Raw genomic sequence first — 18231 nt, 5'->3', positions numbered from 1 at the left:
AAAAACATTTTTAAAAAACCTTCTTTAAAAATAACTGACTAATACTAGCTTTATTTCTATTCTAATCCCCCCCCCCTTTAAAAAAAATCAGCATTCCAACTAGTGACTGATCCTGATGTTTCCTGACAGAAACCAGTAAGCAGAACTGTTAATATTTACAGAAACCATTCCTTGGCAGAATGTTTATTCATTGCCGGAATCATTTCCTGTATTCCCAGATTTCAGGAACTAACTGTTGTTCAGAGTTTGAGAAGTTACTTTAAAGACTGATGAATGTAATGACATGTTGAAGCCATCCCTAACTGAGTGGTGCTAGGACAATGCATTTATTTCATTAATCTTAAAAGGTATTTCCCAAAATCTAGTATCATTGCTTGTGTAGCCACAAAGACACTTAGAGCAGGTATGCAGATTCAGCAGAACCACCTGGTTACTCCCTTCCCAGATCTTAAGAGGAAAAAAATTCTAACAGGGAAGAGCTCTGAAAAATATTAAAGTGAATGCTAAGTGAGCTCAGAGGCCATGAAATGGTAGCTGCTAGGCAGGGGGAATACAAAATAGTTGTGGAAATCTCAACTAGCAGCACTCTATACTGCAATATTTTTGCTGCATTCCCAATTGTTCACCAGAATTTTAAAGGTTGATTTGGTTCTTGCACAATAACATCTAACCCATTGAAATCAGCACAAATGTCAAAACTGCCGATTAAAGTAGTTTTGGGGGTTGTTTTCTGTTCTACTGAAGTGAATGCTTTACAACTCCTTGATCAGTGCTGTACAATGTTTGACCAACCCAATGACCTATTCTTAGCTAAGAGCTCTTCAGTTCATATTATTTTTAAAATTTAATGGGTGGAAGAAAGTTCCACTTTCCTCCAGGTCATTTCCATGCCTGGAACTCTCCCTTCCCACCCCACCCTCCATTTTGGGGCTTCTTAAATAACCTGTTTGAGTTTCACCCTACAGTTTTAGAACCTTCACTATATATGGAACAGTCAGCATGGATCTCCTGCCAAATGTTCTCTGTTCTGGTTGCTCCCTTGCCAGTTGTCTGAGTATCAAGGAAAAGAGGTTATGTAACAAGGAAATTCAATTTTGAACAAAGAAGTAAATGTGTCTGGCCTTTTAATAGCATTCATCCAGATGTTCTGTGATTCTATCCCCCTCTTGAGTTGTTCTTCATACAAATTTACTGTGTGAATTACAGTGTTAGAATCTGACATGGAAACTTGGTTGGACCATGCAAAGTAGAGTCCAATGATTTGCACAGATTTCTGGGGGAAAGGAACTCATTTAATGAACATATTTTTTGTTATTGGTGATACTCTTACCCTTATTTTTAGCTACGGTATGTTTAAAAACTAAAAAGGATTTCTCAAACAAGTGTCTTGTAACATCTTCACACTTGACAAATTCATTATGGCACAAACTTCCATAGATATTTAACAGACTTCAAAATAACAAATGGATTGAAAACACTTGAATTAAGCCTGTTGGCCACCGCTTAGCTCAAAAGGAAACAGCTGCTGTTGATTCCAAAACTGCAAACCCTCAGTAACTATGAGGGTGCAGGCAGTGACTACAGGTACACTGTTGGCAAAGGAAGAAGGACACAGCAGTCAGTGGCAGGAGGGGGAGACTAACAGCTGTTAAGAGCCTATTAATCCAGTGTGTAGCTTCTGATCATGTGTCAATCCTCCAAGGTGCTCTGGAAGACTATCTTGGACAATTGCCTGTGCCACAGGACAGGGAGCCCTTCCACAGTGTCTGGCTTTAAAGAGCCCCTTACACTGGGAGGGCAGCCATAGCTGACAGTCTTGCTCTTGCCAGCAATGGCTTTGTCTTTGTCATCTTTCTTTTGCTATTGCTGCATGGCCCAGGAAGAAGGTGCAACTGTTCTTTTTTATGTGAAAGACATGCATCAACTTGATTCTGGACTATGTCATTAAAGGATTATGTGAAATAAACAGTTCTAGTAGAACACTGAAAACAAGAAAAATGCTTCAAAATGTTTTTTGTTGTTTTTGTTTTTGTTAACTGCCCTTGAGTTGGCCACAACTCATAATGACCCTGATGAGACATCTCCAAGACCTGCCATCCTCAGTCACTTTGTTTAGGCCCTGGAGGCTCAGGCCCATGGCCTCTCTCATTGTGTCTACCTATCTGGCAGGCAGTCTTCCTTTATTTCTGCTTCTATCTTTCCCTATAGACTTTTCTAATGATCGGTGCCTTTTCATGGTGTGGCCAAAGTACAACAGCCTCAGTTTTGTCATATTTGCTTCCAGGGAGACTTAAAGTTTGATCTATTCTATATTTGTGTTTTTGGCCATCCATAGTATTCTCAGCACTCTTCTCTAGCATCGCATCTCAAATGAATTGATTTTCTTCTTATCCACTTTTTTCACTGTCCACCTCTCACATCCATACCTAATTATGGGGAATGCAGTGGCTTGGACGATTTTAACTTTAGTGCTCAGTTGTATATCTTTACTCTTTAGGACCTTGTATAGTTCCTTCATAGCTGCCCTCCCCATTCCTAGTCTTCTTATTTCTTGACTGCAGTCTCCATTCCAATCAATGTTTGATCCTAGGTACAGAAAGTCTTTAACTATTTAGTTTTCCTGATACTCTGTGGTCATTATTTTTGTTTTCTTTATGTTCAGCAGTAACTCAATGTGGTTTGAGCAATGACAATGACTCTGAAGAGCAGGGTTCGATTCTCGGCTCAGCCATGTAAGCCCACTGCGTGATCCTGGGCAAATCACACTCAGCCTCAGAGGCTGACAATGGCAAACTCCCCTGAGCAAGGCTTGCCAAGATGAGTTGGAAACGACTTGAAGGCACACAACAACAGTATGTTAAGCAGTATGCCTGCTTTTGCACTTTCTTTCTTGACCTTACTTAGTAATTATTCCAAGTCTATGATGTTTTCTGCTAGTAGTATGGCATCATCTGCTTACCTTAGATTGTTGATGTTCCTTCCTTTTATCTTCACTTATCTTTCTTCTGAGTCTTAGTTTGCTCTTCATATGATATTTTCTGCATATAAGTTGAACAAGGAGGGTGTTCATATGCAGCCTTCCCTGATCTCTTTGCCAATGGGGAACCATTCTGTTTCACCATCTTCTGTTCTGACTATAGCCAAGTACAGATTTCTCATCAGGAGCATCAGTGGCACTCCCATGTCTTTAAGAGTCATCCAGAGTTTTTCATGACATATGAAGTCAAAGGCTTTGCTATAATTTATAAAGCACATGCTGATTTTCTTGTGGAATTCCTTAGTGCGCTCCATTAACCATCATATGTTTGCAGTGTGCTTCCTAGTGCCTTTTCAATTTTTGGATCTTGCTTACACCTCTGGGATTTCTCTCTCCATATTTGATTGCAGTGTATGCTCCAGTATTTTTAGCATAATTTTGTTTACATGAGATATTAATGTTGTGGTCCTATACTTGTTGCAGGCCTTTATGTCTCCTTTTTTGTGTGGATGGGGATGTATATTGATTGTTTCCAGTCTGTTGTCACTTTTTTGTTTTCCATATTTGTTGACATATTTTAGTTATCACTAGAATGAGTTCTGTCTGTGTGGATTGTAACAATTCTGTTAGAATATCATCTGTTTCTAGTTTCTTGTTCTTTCCAAAATCTCTTATAGCAGTCTCCATCTCACTCTCTAGGATTTGGGGTTCATCTTTGTATGGCATTTCTTTCCATGTACTGGTCATATTTTCCTCTTTTATGATGCTCTTCTGTTTATTCTCCTATTGTCTTTTTATTTCTTCTTATTCTTGTAGTATGTTTCTCTTCTGATCGTAGACTATCCCTGCCCTTGGTCTGAACTTTCCTTTGAGTTCTCAGATCTTGAGGAAGAGGTCTCTTATTTTTCCTTTTTTGTTGTTGTCTTCCATTTCTTTGCATTGGGTATTATAATAGTTTTCTTTATCCTTGCATAGTAGTCATTGGACAGTTGGACTCATAGCTCTGGTTTTGTTCCTATCTCCCATTTCTTTTGATTCTCTTCTTTCCTTTACTGCTTGAAGTATTTCCTCTATTACCCTTTGTTTCTTCTCTCTCTCTCTCTCTCTCTCTCTCTCTCTCTCTCTCTCTTTCTCTCTCGCTTGTAGAATCTTTCTGCATTCTTCCTTGCCTATGTCCTTGGCCTTTGACCACAATTTTTCTGGTTCCTAGCCAATTATGCATAATAGAGCAAATCTATTTCTTACACTGTTTGTAAATCCTATTGGTATATTGTTCAGATGATTGTTTGGTATAATGACTGTTTTGTTTTCTTCTTCAGCTTTAGTCTAATTTTTGATATAAGTAGTTCATGATCTGTTCCAGTCAGTGTTTGGTCTTGTTTTGGCCAAGTGAATAGAGCTTCTCTATCTCATTTTCATATTGGCTATCAGGTGATGTCCATGTGTATAGTCTTCTCTCTCATTGAAGATATTCAGACCAGCTCGCACCATGGGGTAAGGGCTGGTAAAACACTGCTAAAATGTTTAGGAAGTGTCCTATGAAGGCAAAGTTTCCATTCATAGGAAATTGCTGCTCCCCAAACAATTCAGGGATGCTGGAGGGGAGCCGACAATTCCCTGACAGTTATGAAGCACATCAGGCTTTTCAGACATACGTGCTTCCCAAACATTTTAGTCGTGTTTACCCATGGTAAGCACTGGTCTGAAAATATTCATTCTCTGAAAAAGGTATTCCTATTGTTGGCCTCACAGAATTCTATCAGTCATTCGCCTTCATTTCTTATGTCTAGTCTGAATTTACCTATTGTTTTTTACTCTTCTTTGCTACCTACTTTAGCATTCCAGTTGCCTATGATAAGCTTGAAGTCCTGTGTTCATGTGTTGTCAATTTCTTCCTGTACTTTTTCATAGAATCAATTTCTTCTGCCTCTGCCTCTGTGGTTGGTGCATACACTTGGGTTATGGTAATGTTTATTGGTTTTTATTGATGCCTTATTGGAATGATTTGGTCTGACTTTGCATTGTATTCTTTGACTGCTTTTGCTATATTTCTCCCTATTATGAAAGCCACCCGGTTTCTTTGTGACTTTTCTTTAACTAAGTAGAATACTGTCTGATCCATTCTTGTCCATTTTAGTTCATTCACCCCTAGTATAGCTATGTTATGTGTTCCATTTCCTTTTTTTTATTGTCTAGCTTCCCCTGTCTCATGCTTCTTACATTCCACATTCCTATAATATGTGTAGCGCTGCTTCTGACTAGGTTTGCATTGTTGAGTATGACTGTTTGTTGTCTACCCATCTTTGAGTTCTTTTATGTCCTTGATGAATTTTCTTTTGTGATTTCCCTTTCTTTCTCTAAGTCTGTGTTCTGGTACTACCTTCTGTCTTGCTTGGGTCTGTCTTTTTACAGGGTTTTCTTGATTGAAAGAGTTTTGCAAGGAGGCTCACCTTTGCCTCCCATCATGCAAGATTGTCATCAGCTTCCTTATGCCATGAAGACATTTTGAGTTACATTTCCCATTGCACACTGCCATCATGACCAGTAGTTAAAGTTAATGGGGGTTGTAGTTCAAAATGTTTAGAAGGCACTAGGTAAGGAATACTGTTAGCAGTGAAATATTTCTGAGAGCCAGCATATTGGAGTGGGTTGAGCATTAGACCAGGGTTTGAATCCCTACTCAGCCATGGAAAACCACTGGTTTACCTTGGGTAAGTCACACTATCTCAGCCTCAGAAAAAGACACATACAGCTCTCTCTCTTAAGAAATCTTTCCAAGAAAACCCCATGCTATGTTCACCATAGGGTTGCTATAAGTCAGAAATGACTTGAAGGCACACAACAAAGCTACATTTCCTTCTGAGAGTCCTTAATTTGATTCCTGTACCATTAATATACTTTGTAGTCTTTAGCAAGTTGCTCTCATGCTGGCTTTGATTTCCATTTTTATAATAGACATGGTGGTCTATAGCAGAGGGCTGTTGTAAAAGTATAAATAGTGTTTTGCAAATTTGTGGTATAAATGATAAATAATATCAATCCACCTATGTTGTTAGATGCTAGCTCAGACAATGCATATATTGGAATATTTAGTATGTAGCCCCGCTTCAATCCACTGGGAGAGGCGGGGAAACATAAATAACATTTATTATTATTATTATTATTATTATTATTATTATTATTATTTATGTGAAAGTCAGGCAAGTTGAGGAGGAATCAATAGATGCTGAAACATGATCTTTGTTCTCGGTGTTTCATGATGAAATGTTGATGAAGATGCTGTAGATACATGCTACAGTATTCTGTACTGTTGTGAGGCTTACTCACTTGCAAGTGTATATATGTAAACTAGGGATGGGAATTGTGCAACACATGGACTAATGTGGCTCCTGAAGGCCATATCCCTCCCAGTGCCCCAGAAATGAAAAGAAAATATTGCATATAGAGAAAAAACAAAGGGGCACTATTTCAGTCTCTTCCTGTTTCTCCATAGGGGCAGTGCAGATCAGGGACCTTGGAGTGAGAAAAGAAGTGGTGGCAGCCAGTTCACCCTCTGTAGCTTCCCATACCAGTTGTAAACAATATTCTATACAAATTGATTTCATCTGTCTTGTTCAAAATCACAGCGTGATGCAATATATGAGGTTGAATTCATAGATCCTGTTTAATATTTCATATGACAGTTCATGCCTATAGAAAAATAGATTGAGACATATTCACCACAAGCAGAGGCTGCCATTTTACATACCTCCAGTTCAGTGTGCCCTTTCAGTAGTAATTTAAAGAATCACTGCCTTTATTGTCTGAAGATGCTAGCCAGAGATGCTGGCAAAACATCAAGAATAAACTCTTCCAGAACATGGCCACATAGCCCGAAAAGCCCACAAAAAACTATAGCACTTTCTGTTTGTGGCTAGCCTCCTTTATGAGTGGCTCACTTCTGCCATAGTGCAAACAACAGCCCTGCCTGCAGGGATAATTTTCTTGTCTCCCAAAATTTCCTCATAGAAAAATAAAAGATGACTAAGCCCTTTGGGGGAAAATAAAAAATGAACATAAAGAATAAAGAGGAAAAAGGAAACAGCTTAGATAAACCAGAAAAATATGCTATACCTTTCAGGACCAGTATTTCTGAGTAGAGACGAGAAACAGGATTGGCTCTGGATGACATATTGCTCCCTATGACCAACCTGGAAGGCTAAATGTCCTCCAGGCATCAGAGGCAGGTCTTCTCCTACTCCCAGGCACCATCTGGCCCACGTTGCATCTCTCTATATGTACCCATATAGAGAGAGGCTGAAAACTGTGATTCTTTCTGCCCAAAGAAAAGAATTCCGGTGGTGCTTGGCACTGGCCTAGTTGCCTTCTGGCATTTCCCCACCACATGTCATCCCAATGGGAGTGGCAGGTGGTGGGTAAAGGGTTTTGACCAGTGCCTGGAGCTGCTGCTCTTAATAGGTACTGACTAGACACTAGCGTTGCTTTGCTTTGCCTGTGCCCTCCAGATTAGGAAAGGTGAAGGAGGAATAAAGGCTCAACCACAGCCTTGAGAAATACTCCTGAAGTCTGTGGCTGAGCCCTGAGCAAACTTTACCCCTTGCTCTGCTTCTTGGATTGGGAAAGAAGTGGGAGTATTGAAGCCCAACTGAATTGAGGCCTGGAGGTCACAGCTCACTCTTCCAACTATCTCCCTTCAGGGAGGGTGGGGTGAAGCTTCAGGATACTAAACGAAAAAGAAGTTCATGATAATAAATAAATACATACATACATACATAAAGATAGATTTTTATCTAGCTGAAACCAACTAGTAAAATCTGAATCCATGATGGTGCAACAAACCTTTTACGCTATAACCAAATCAACTTTATAAATTCTCATAAACACATCAGGCGAAAGATATTCCTGGAAGTAATATTTTACGCAAAGCACCAAATTATTTTTACAGTGTGTGAGATCATCTTGCACTGGCACATCAAACTCGTAGCAGAAGATGTTTGCATGCTCATTTCTGTTTGATCCTGTTTGATTGTGTGAAATGACTGTGTTTCTGAAAGGCATGCATGACAAATGCCAATGATGTTCTACTAATTAACTTTAAATATCTTTCCATTTCCCCCCCAAGGGAATGCCTGGGATGCCTGGAATTCCAGGAATAAAAGGAGAAAAGGTATTCACAAGGATATGACATTAGAATATAGATCCTTAACATTTTTCATTGTTCTTCTCCACATTATATGATAGATTAAATGTTATGTATGTATTTCTGTCATAGTCAGATTATGGCTTTGAAATATAAATAAATTTCTGTATTATAAGGATGGATTTTGTGTCTGATCAAATTGCCTTGAAGCCATTTTTTAGGTTCCAGAGAAATGTGGAAAGCCGAGCCTTGCATTTCTCATATTTTGGCCGTCTCAGTATCTCTTACAAGAGATGTGGGACATGTATCTTGCCCATGTTGAGTTGCCTGGGACCACTGACTGAAAAGGCATGACTCATTCCCACTGCTACTTTCTTGGCTATTCTGTAGTGGCTGAAGAGGATCTCAGTGGTGTCCATGAAATGAATATAAAATCTGGTCTGCCTCTTTGAACATGACCGATGAGAATATAATTTTCCACCTATGGTTATTCTAGCCCTTTGAAATTGCCCCTGTGTAAAGTATTGTTTACACTAGGTTTGTCAGAGCCAGAAATACTGAATGTATTTTATTTATTTTTTTCAATTTTAGGGTGAAACTGGACCACCAGGACAAGAAGGAACAAAAGGATCATCTGGGACGCCTGTATGTTTATATGATTGTATATGTTTAGGTGCTGAATAGTCTTTTATAGGTAGGATGATTGCATTGCAACCAATAATTTAGTATGGATGAAGGAACAAGATATGTCCTTTATAATACCTGTGTGTCTGCACTGTCCACCAAGATCCTGCATTAGAAGACACATCATAAAGTTCTGCTGTGATGGAACTGCAATACATTTCGCCTCTCTTCTTCTGCAGGAGTCATCTTTCTCCCACAGGACCACCACCCACCCACACCAAACATTTAGAGGCCATTGAAGAGTGCAGAATGACTGAGAGATAGTTGGCTATGTTGCAGTAGTGAAATGTGCAATAACAAAATCATCTTCCAGGAACACCAGTGGATCCATAGAAGGTCCTCAGGGATCCTCCCATCGTTGTGCTTCTGGCTATACTCATATAGCCATATACTTTTCAGATGTCACCTGCTCTCCACTGGCTGCTAAATGTGGGGTGGGGGGAGGTAGCCTGAAAAAAGTAGGATGTCATGTGAGCAAGGTAGAGAATTCCACAAAGACAAAAAAAAAAAAAAAAAAGGAAAAGAGAGAGAGAGAGAGAGAGAGAGAAATAAGACCCAGCATGCAGGCTTAAGTTGGACTTATACCTGCATAGGTTATTAATAAAACATGCTGACATTGCAATCAATGAGATACACTGAGGTTTGGTTCCAAGACCCCTCTCTCTATGAATACCAAAAACCATGGATGCTCAATTCCTATAATACAATGGCATACTAAAATGCTGTCCCTTATATCAAATGAAGAAATCAAGGTTTGCTTTATGAATTTTTTAAAAATATTAAAAACTATGAATATTTAAATCTGTGGATTAAGAATCTACGGTTATGGGGGCCATCTGTAACAAGGTAAATTAAACAAATAATGGAAGTGTGTAGTATACATATAATAGCAACCATTTCTTTGGCATTTCATTGCCTTAAGGAATGCAAACACATTTTGTTGAAGGGGAAAAAGCAATAGTTTCAGCATTCGGTCCACTGTATATACATGCATTTTAAAACAGTACAAAGTCAGTCATATGCTGAAAGTCATGCCAGAAGAGCCCATCACATGCCCCAGAAGAAGTAATGTGGTGTATGGTTATGCATCGCAGGCACAAGCCCCACTACTTCCAATGGGGCTCCAGCACATGTGGAATTCCCCTTACATGGAGCACACTATATGTTGAGTTCCCCTTATCCAAAATCCCAAATTGTCCATATGGGGGGCTGAGATAGTAACACCTTTGCTTTCTGATGGTTTGCTGTGCACAAACATTGTTTTATGCATAAAATTATTAAAAATATTTTATATAAAATTACCTTCAGGCTATGTTATTGTTTAGACTCAGGTCCCATCTCAAAGACATCTCATGTTGTATATGCAAATATTCCAAAATTGAAAAAAAACCCAAAATCCAAAACACTTCTGGTCCCAGGCATTTTGGGTAAAGGAGAGTCAACTTGTACTGAATTCTGAATTCTGGTACATACAGAATGGGTGCTATGTACAAACTAAGCGAAATGTCTTGCTTAAAAGGAGTGATTTGTTGTCCTAAATATTGTTTCTAAGAGTTGTGTGTGAGTTAACAGGACCTGTGTCACCCTGTTATTAAGGAACTTGAAAATGGCTATTGTTTCTACCATATTAAGTTCTTTTTATAACAGTGAGGCGTCTCTGTTCTGATCTCTTAATAACTTCCACCAATGGCTCTTTTTCCGGAGTGGATGGTATTAATTTTCAGCAGATGGTAGGCCTCATCAGTGAAGTTCAGCATCAATGGCAAATGATGTTTCTTTCATTTCATTGTGTATGAGAATGGTTTTGGAGGATGCTTCCTCTTTGAACTGAAGCTTTAGTCTGCTTGATAGCTCTTGAGTTATGGATTATGTTTCAATTATTTATAGGAACTTCTCTTAGTTAAGGTCAGGAGGTTTGATTTATAAATGCCAGCTAATGTAATATGAGTTTAAGCTGTGGACTAGGAAGTGCTGTAGCTGGCATATGAGACAGTGGCCTAGTGAAGGCATGATACTGATAGTCTCCTAGTCTAGCAAATGTAAACTAGAAACATGCTATGGGTCTCTGTTCTCCCTCCCCCCACTCAGAACTCCTCTAATTGTTTCTGGTCAATGTCTCTATTTCTGCAGTGTGCTGTACATGGGGCTACCCTTGTGTCAAGTTTGGAAAGTTTAATTAGTTCAAAATATGGCAGCCAGACAGGTCGCTGGCAAGTCCAGGTTCAGCCATGTAACACCTGTTCTAAAAGCTCTCCATTGGCAGCCAATCAGCTTCCGGGCGCAGTACAAGGTGTTGATTATTACCCTTAAAGCCCTACCAGGCTTGGGTCCAGGCTACTTGCGGGAATGCCTCTCCCTATACAATCCACACCGCATTCTCAGGTCCTCTGGGAAGAATCTACTTCAGCCACAGAAGACCAGATTAGCTGTAACTTCCCAGAGGACATTCTTTTCTGCTGCTCCGAAATTGTGGAACGATCTGCCGGAGGAGATCTGTCTTATTACCACCTTAAACGCCTTCAAGAAGGCTGTCAAGATGGATCTCTTCCAGCAGGTCTTCCCAGACTGACCCTCCGAAGAAAGATAACCTTTAACGGTCTGTAACGGCCCATTCCATTCTGACTAATTTAGATTATGTTATTGAAGTTGTTTTTAACTGTTGAATTTCCATTATTTTTAATGGGACAAGAGTTTGGGGTTATTGTAAACTTTTATTATGACTTTGTATTTTACTTTGTTGTAATTCCGCCTTGATCTGTCAGGAGAGGTGGGAAATATAAATCAGTCTTATTATTAATTGTGGTGCAACATGACCTTTGAACTGGCACTAGTTTATATTGAGGGGCACAATCCATTTTATTTCATGTCACTTTAAAAGCCAACTGTAGAGTTGTTATCACACCAGGTTCATCACAATTCCAAGTAAAGGGAAGGAGGATTCATGAGAGGGAAAGGTAGGGGTGAAACATGTGGGTGTGTGGTGTTCCTAATCTTGGTTAATATACTACCACCATGTCTGCACTGAGCAAATAAATAGCCTTCCTAGTTCTGAACTACTTTGATGATATAAAATTTTTGGTTAGAATGAACAAGATCCACAGGACTAAGTGAGTCACTGTGGTCTATATAGAGGTTAGCAATAAAATTTCACTAAGTAACAAAAAGCCTCCAAGTCTACCCCTCCTGACATTGCTTTTTGTAACCTTCTGCTTGTATAGTGTGGCAAGGCACACATCAACATTTTTTCTATTAAAAACAGCGAGGAGTTTTCATAGGCAACGAGCCCTGTTGTCCAGGCATTGTTTGTGGATGTTATACTTAAGCTTTATATCTCTTTATTCCACTTTTAATTGCTGGATGTTATCTTTGAAATATCTTTGTTGAAACTTTAGGACTGCAATGTCACACTGGCCGGGTACATACCTTCAGTGTTGTCCGGGCTGGCGGTGGCGTTTTTCCTCTGCAGGGAAGCCACAGCCACCAAACCACGCAGCTTCCCTGCGGAGGAAAAAGAACCCGCAAAAAGTGGGTTCTTTTAAAGGAGCAAGGGCGGCGTAACAAGTGGTTATGTAAGCGCAGCGCGTCAATGTGCAGATGCCATGCGGCACTTACATAACAATGGCAGCGCCCATGTATACAGGGCACTGCCATTGTTACAACGCTGCACCATAGTTGGGTTGGGGACTATATGGTTGCTGCGCGGTCCCTTAACTCTAGTACAATGCCAGCATGGTGCATTCACGCCATCTGTACTGCACCTCTGTTCCAACGCAGACTAGGAGACTATCAGTAGTTTGAGTTTTTGTTTTGTTTTGTTTTGTTCTTTATGTCTTAAGAAATGACACCTATTTTATTTTTAATAGTGTAATATAATTAATTTTGAGATTACCTCTTTTCTGTTTCCATTTCTCTGTTGGGAAAAGTGCGTCCCTAATCCTTCGAAGATCTGGATATTGTGGGTCAAACTATATTGTACTGTATGTTTAGCACATATTTTGAAGATCTGTGCTTCAAATGATGAAAGGCATCTCTTGCTTTCTCTTACCTACAGTTATGTGCTTTGTTTTATGATTGGCCATTGGAAGGTCACACTAGCTTAGTGTGCAAGTCTGATGGTGGAACCATATATCTCTGAGGAAACACCACTGTGAGAAGGAAAATTTGTTAATCACATGGAATATCCATTCCCCGTAACATCTAGTGTGACCCTTTGAGTGGGATTTTCCTACTGTGAGTCATACAGTTTGTTCCAGAAAGAACAGATGGGAATCCTGTTGACAGTTTATATGTAATACATTAGGGAGATTCTGCAATAAATAATTGTTAAGTAACAATTATCCCCATTATTGTTGCCAGTTTCAATCATTGATTGATTTATCCTCCACAAGTGTGGCCAGTTTTCTAGAAAGAAGCAGTAATGGTTTGTATTACTAAATCCATTTGTTTTTCCTCAAACAATATTATCCTCTTTTTTTAAATTGTTGATTCATCATTTTTGGGTTTCAAATGTGAAGTTTGCACATACTCTGCAAGAAAATTATATTTGTGCAGAACTCATGAAAAATGACGTTCTTCGGAACTTTATGAGTAAATAGGACTGCCTCTTATAATCTTCTAAGGATGGCATAGAGATCCTTCTTTCAGTTAAATGGGCTTCTGTGCTTGCAAAATGTGTGTGAAATCATTGTGATGAAATCTGAAAGAAAGATTCCAATTCACTTCAACTTGATATTGCTCTGGACCAAACTTAATGAAGGCTGTCAACAAGCTGCACTTTGAAATTCAGAAACAATCCTTAGGATTCAACACTATTCCCCCCCCCCCACCCCCCGGGTTCCTTTCTTTCTACTCAGGCTCTTGGATACTGATTTTAATGGTGGCTAAAGGCTAAAATAGGGAGCAACACCAAAAGCCATGGGATTTGGTTTTGTGTTTAAATGAATGGTGGGAAGCTTCCATAAATGACTGCTCTTATTTAAAACAAGGGGCTGAGCTGTCACACCTCAACAAATTTTACCAAGCTAAAAGTTGACTTTCACTTCTGGTTTTTGGAAATAGTATGGTCTGCAGCAGAAAACTGAGGCGTGACCCACAAAGCTTACCCAAGTCCTGCTCTAAATCAATGCAAAAGCTTATATTTCAATTTGTGATTTTTTATTTATTTAAAATATTTGTTTCCTATCTTTCTGCCTTAAGGAAGGAGCCCATTGTGGTGGACTACAGTCCTGAAACAAGAATAAAATTAAGAGAAACTGGGAAAGACATGTTGCAATAGGAATGCATTTTTAAATTTTTATTTATTCATATTTAGGTAAAGCTGGTATAGTATAGCAGCAGTGTATATATTGTTTATGGTAGTGCTCCCAAATTTCCATCCCTTCCCTTAGTTTTAAATGCTTATAGCTTGGTCTCCCTTATTGGTCACAACTACATGCTACATATAATTTTTATTTCTCTTTCATAGGGCTTACCTGGACCTGAGGGATCATTAGGTTTACCTGGTGGACCTGGGCCTAAGGTATATTCTGTGACTTCACTTGCATAAAACCTTTTGAAATGCTGAGTGCTTTGCAATTCTAACTTTTGCAAACCAACTGCATGGTCCCTGGCGCAGCGGCATAACAATGGCGGCGCCCTGTGTGCACGGTGCTGCCATTATTACGTAAGCGCCGCATGGCATCTGCATTGTTGCCATGCAACATCATTGTGGCGCCAGAAAAAGAATCTGTTTTTTTCCGGGTTCTTTTTCCTCCACAGTGACGGCATGCTGTTTGGGGGCTGCGCCGTCCCTGCAGAGGAAACTAGGCCGCCGGGACACCACCGTTTCCCAGCAGTCTGTCCCAGGCCTTCGTTTGTTATACAGTAGTATGTTGAAGTTATACAACTATAGATGTATAAGCTCTTATGTCCACACTAGATATGCAGTCAATCACTATAACATTAGGGAACAGCACAGCCTCAGATCCAGAGTCAGCTGTATAGGGCTGTTTCTTCTTTCACTGCATTCACCTCTTCATAATGACCATGCCAAAGTAGCAAAAGAGACAATCTGAACTGTAGCAGTTCCTTCATCATTCTCTCTTACATTCCTCTATTCTATCTCTCACCCTGAAATGCACTCACACTCAGCTGGCAGCATTCCACTGTATTTGTTGCAGTTGGTGAATTCATAGAGGAGAACTAACTTCAAAGCTGTATCACAATGAGGTATAAATCATAAAAAAGGAGGGAGGCAGGATCCATTTTGGTACTTCCACTTGATCCCACTTCTGCTTCTGCCAAACTTGGTGCCTCCTTCCTTTTGCAGCCCTCCTGCTTCCTAACCTCCTAGCATGTTAGGAGGCTGTAGAGGGACTGCAGGAGAGATCAGAGCCACCAAGAAAAGAGTGAGAGCCATCAAAAGTAACCAGTTGGATGTTGGCCCTTGAATTTGTGTTGACAGCCAGATCTGTTTGACAGATACTTTGTTAAAATTGTATTTATTTTTCTCCATCAACTGGTTAAACTGGTATATTCACAGGGCGGCAAGGGTGAACAAGGACTACAAGGGAAACCAGGAGTGGCAGGTGTCAAGGTAAATGTGGCTGAGTTTCAGTTTGTAATGTAATCATCAGGCTTGAAGTAGTATGGCTTAATCAATATGAAAGTGGTATGGTTTCTTTGTGTCTAGTGTCTTGGTTCAAGTTTCACCATGAATTAATTAAATCAGTGATTGGTTGAAAATCGACACCATTTTATGGTAGTTACGAAACTGAAACAAAAGTACCATTCATCTGTGAATTAAACCCATGAGCATGTGAGACTCTACATTACTGTGCCAGTGAATATATAGTGGTCACCCCACACTCCTTCCTCTTATACAAATAAATGATAATTACATCTGCACCATGGCTAGTCATGATTCATGCGCAGCAGATCCCTCTTCACATGTTAGTGATGTGAAGGTGCAAGGCATATTGAAAAGAGCCATGTGGGCATACTGTCAGGTTTGTGTCTCCTTCATTAATGGTTTGTCAAGCCCTTCTTTTCCACTGGAATGAACAGAGAGTTTAGTTTCTTGGTTGATCACTTTTGGTAGAATTTTTAATTTTATTTAATTTTGTTCTTGAAATTTTGTAATTTTGTCATGTTTGAAGTTGTGAAATTTTGTAACATACATTTTGTTTTTGTTTAGTACAGGGTTCTTTTTAAATGTTTAATTTAGTTTTGGAAGGAGTGGGTTTAGTTATGTATAACTCCATGCTGGATTATGAACAGGGCTAGAAATAGTTCAGCAGTTTTATTAATATTAATATTTTGGTCGCATGAGAAATCCTTAAGAAAAATGAAAATGTTGGGAACTTTTAATCAGGTTTGTGACTTTTGCAAGTCTTTCCTATATATGGCTACTTAGAATAAATGTTGTAGTTCAGTAGGACATGTAAATATGGTTGCAGCTTAAGTATGGCAAAAGCTATGCATACTTTAATCATCTATTATGTAATCTCAGATTTATGGAGCTGTTGTATTATTCAGGGAGAACAAGGCCGACCAGGTACATCAGGGGAACCAGGCTATCCTGGGATACCTGGCACACCGGGTTTGAAGGTATGTCATTGTCTACTGCCATTTAATGCATTCTGATATGTGTTATAAATACCTAGTGGTAAGAGTGTTTTTTGCAGCCACCATCATGAGACTAAAAGATGAACCTGTGCTCTTTTTATAATGTGGTTCATAGCAATCTAGTAAGATGTTAACTGTAAATTACTATTACAACAGTGGTTGGTAAAATCAGAGTTAGTACAGAATGCACATCAAGATTTTACTTAAAGAGATGCCAACTTTAATTCAGTTCATGATATTGTTATTGGGGAGATTTTCCTATGCATTAAGTTAATTGCTAAACATTAAATTATTGGTTTTAAAAGAAATCTTAGGAGAAGATGCTTTGACCCATTGGCTTGATTAGCTTTTGCTGGTTTAACTCAGTTGCCTTCCCCAGCCTGATAGTTCATAGATGTTTTGGACTACAAACCCAAAGTCACTGAGTTGATGAGGATGGTGGGATTTTAAATTCAACGTGTGTGAAAAATGCCAGGAAAGCTAACCTAACTGTGGTATCTCAAAAGGTACTGGTTATATTTTATCAGTGATATGTTTTATCACAAATTCTGTACCTACCATTCTTGGCATATATGATATTCCCTCATCCATTAATCCACATGTCTTGTTTTCCTGGATTTGAAATTATTAATAAACAATTCAGGGTTAAATCCATTTACTAGCCCCAAATACAGTAGATGTATTGAAAGTACAATGGACCCTTCCCATCCATGGAGGTTTAGTTCTAGCCCCTCTTGGGTGGCAAAAACATAAGACAGTCACACCCCATATTATGCGATGAAGGTGACATGAACATGGAACCACGTGCCTGCTTGCATGCACCACCATTGAATTAAATGAGGTATGGTGATCTGTGGGCGGTCAAATCCATGGATCGCCAGCCTGCCAATATGACGTTTTCATAGTACACCAATAGGTCCCATTGATTCATTAGATTTATTCCCTTTTGAACTAGCAATTAAATTAAACATCTCCATGCTGGGCAAACATTGTTGAAGCTGGCTTGGAGAGCTTTATGTAGCCTCTGGATTGGTGGTGAAGGGGCATCCAAACGCACAAGAAGGAAAAGCAATCAGATCTCAACAATTTGATTATTTTTAACAGAAGGAAGTATTAAGTAACTACTATTAATTAATAGTTTCTTGTTGTTGTATGCCTCCAAGTCATTTGTGATTTATGACAACCCTAAGGCAAATCTGTCATAGAGTTCTTGGCATGTTTATTCAGAAAGAGTTTGGCATTGTGATCTTCTGAGGCTGAGAGAGTATGACTTGTCCAAGGTCAGCCAGTGGGTCTTTATGCCTGAATGGAGAATCAGACTTTGATCTCCAGAGTCACAGTTCAACACTCAAACCACTACACCACGCTTGCTTGAATTAAAGTATTATGTAAATAGGTTTCCTGACAGCTAAGTTGTTCAAGAATCACTTCTGTTGCACTCCTTATTATCTGAATCCTTCATGGTAAATGCATGTCCTCATTCCTGCTCTCTTCCTCTTAGCTCTTCTTCGCTCTTACTCCTGTGTCTGGGCTTACTCTAAACTACAAGAGAGGAGCCCAACAGCAGAGCACTGTATGGCAAGTTGTTCCTTCTACCCCCCCCCCTTCCCCGCCTTCCAGAAACCTCTAACATATAAACCCATAGAAAAAAATACTATATTTGGAGCCAGCATGGCATAGTGACTTCAGCTTTGGACTCTGACTTTGGAGACCAAGGTTTGAATCCCACTTGGCCATGGAAACCCATCTGTGTAAGAGAAACGACAATTTAGAGACCACAGAAAATTACATTTTACAAGGTTTCTGGGTCAACCTAATCATATTC

At 39.4% G+C, this 18231-nt stretch overlaps 1 protein-coding gene across 1 annotated transcript in view; it reads left to right on the top strand.

The window, feature by feature from the left end:
• COL21A1 (collagen type XXI alpha 1 chain) overlaps window positions 1-18231 on the top strand; it is a 113815-nt gene that overhangs the window by 76889 nt on the left and 18695 nt on the right. The window contains exons 18-22 of the mRNA XM_089531143.1: window positions 8100-8144; window positions 8709-8762; window positions 14266-14319; window positions 15322-15375; window positions 16317-16388. Of these exons, the coding sequence (XP_089387269.1) occupies window positions 8100-8144; window positions 8709-8762; window positions 14266-14319; window positions 15322-15375; window positions 16317-16388 (279 nt within the window). The remainder of the gene's footprint in view (window positions 1-8099; window positions 8145-8708; window positions 8763-14265; window positions 14320-15321; window positions 15376-16316; window positions 16389-18231) is intronic.

The sequence above is a fragment of the Sceloporus occidentalis genome, unplaced genomic scaffold, assembly GCF_023333645.1.
Source record: "Sceloporus occidentalis isolate IW3139 unplaced genomic scaffold, rSceOcc1.0.p SCAF_6, whole genome shotgun sequence".
Taxonomy (NCBI): domain Eukaryota; kingdom Metazoa; phylum Chordata; class Lepidosauria; order Squamata; family Phrynosomatidae; genus Sceloporus; species Sceloporus occidentalis.
The sequence above is the reverse complement of the archived record's forward strand: the minus strand, read 5'-3'. Positions and strand labels throughout refer to the sequence as shown.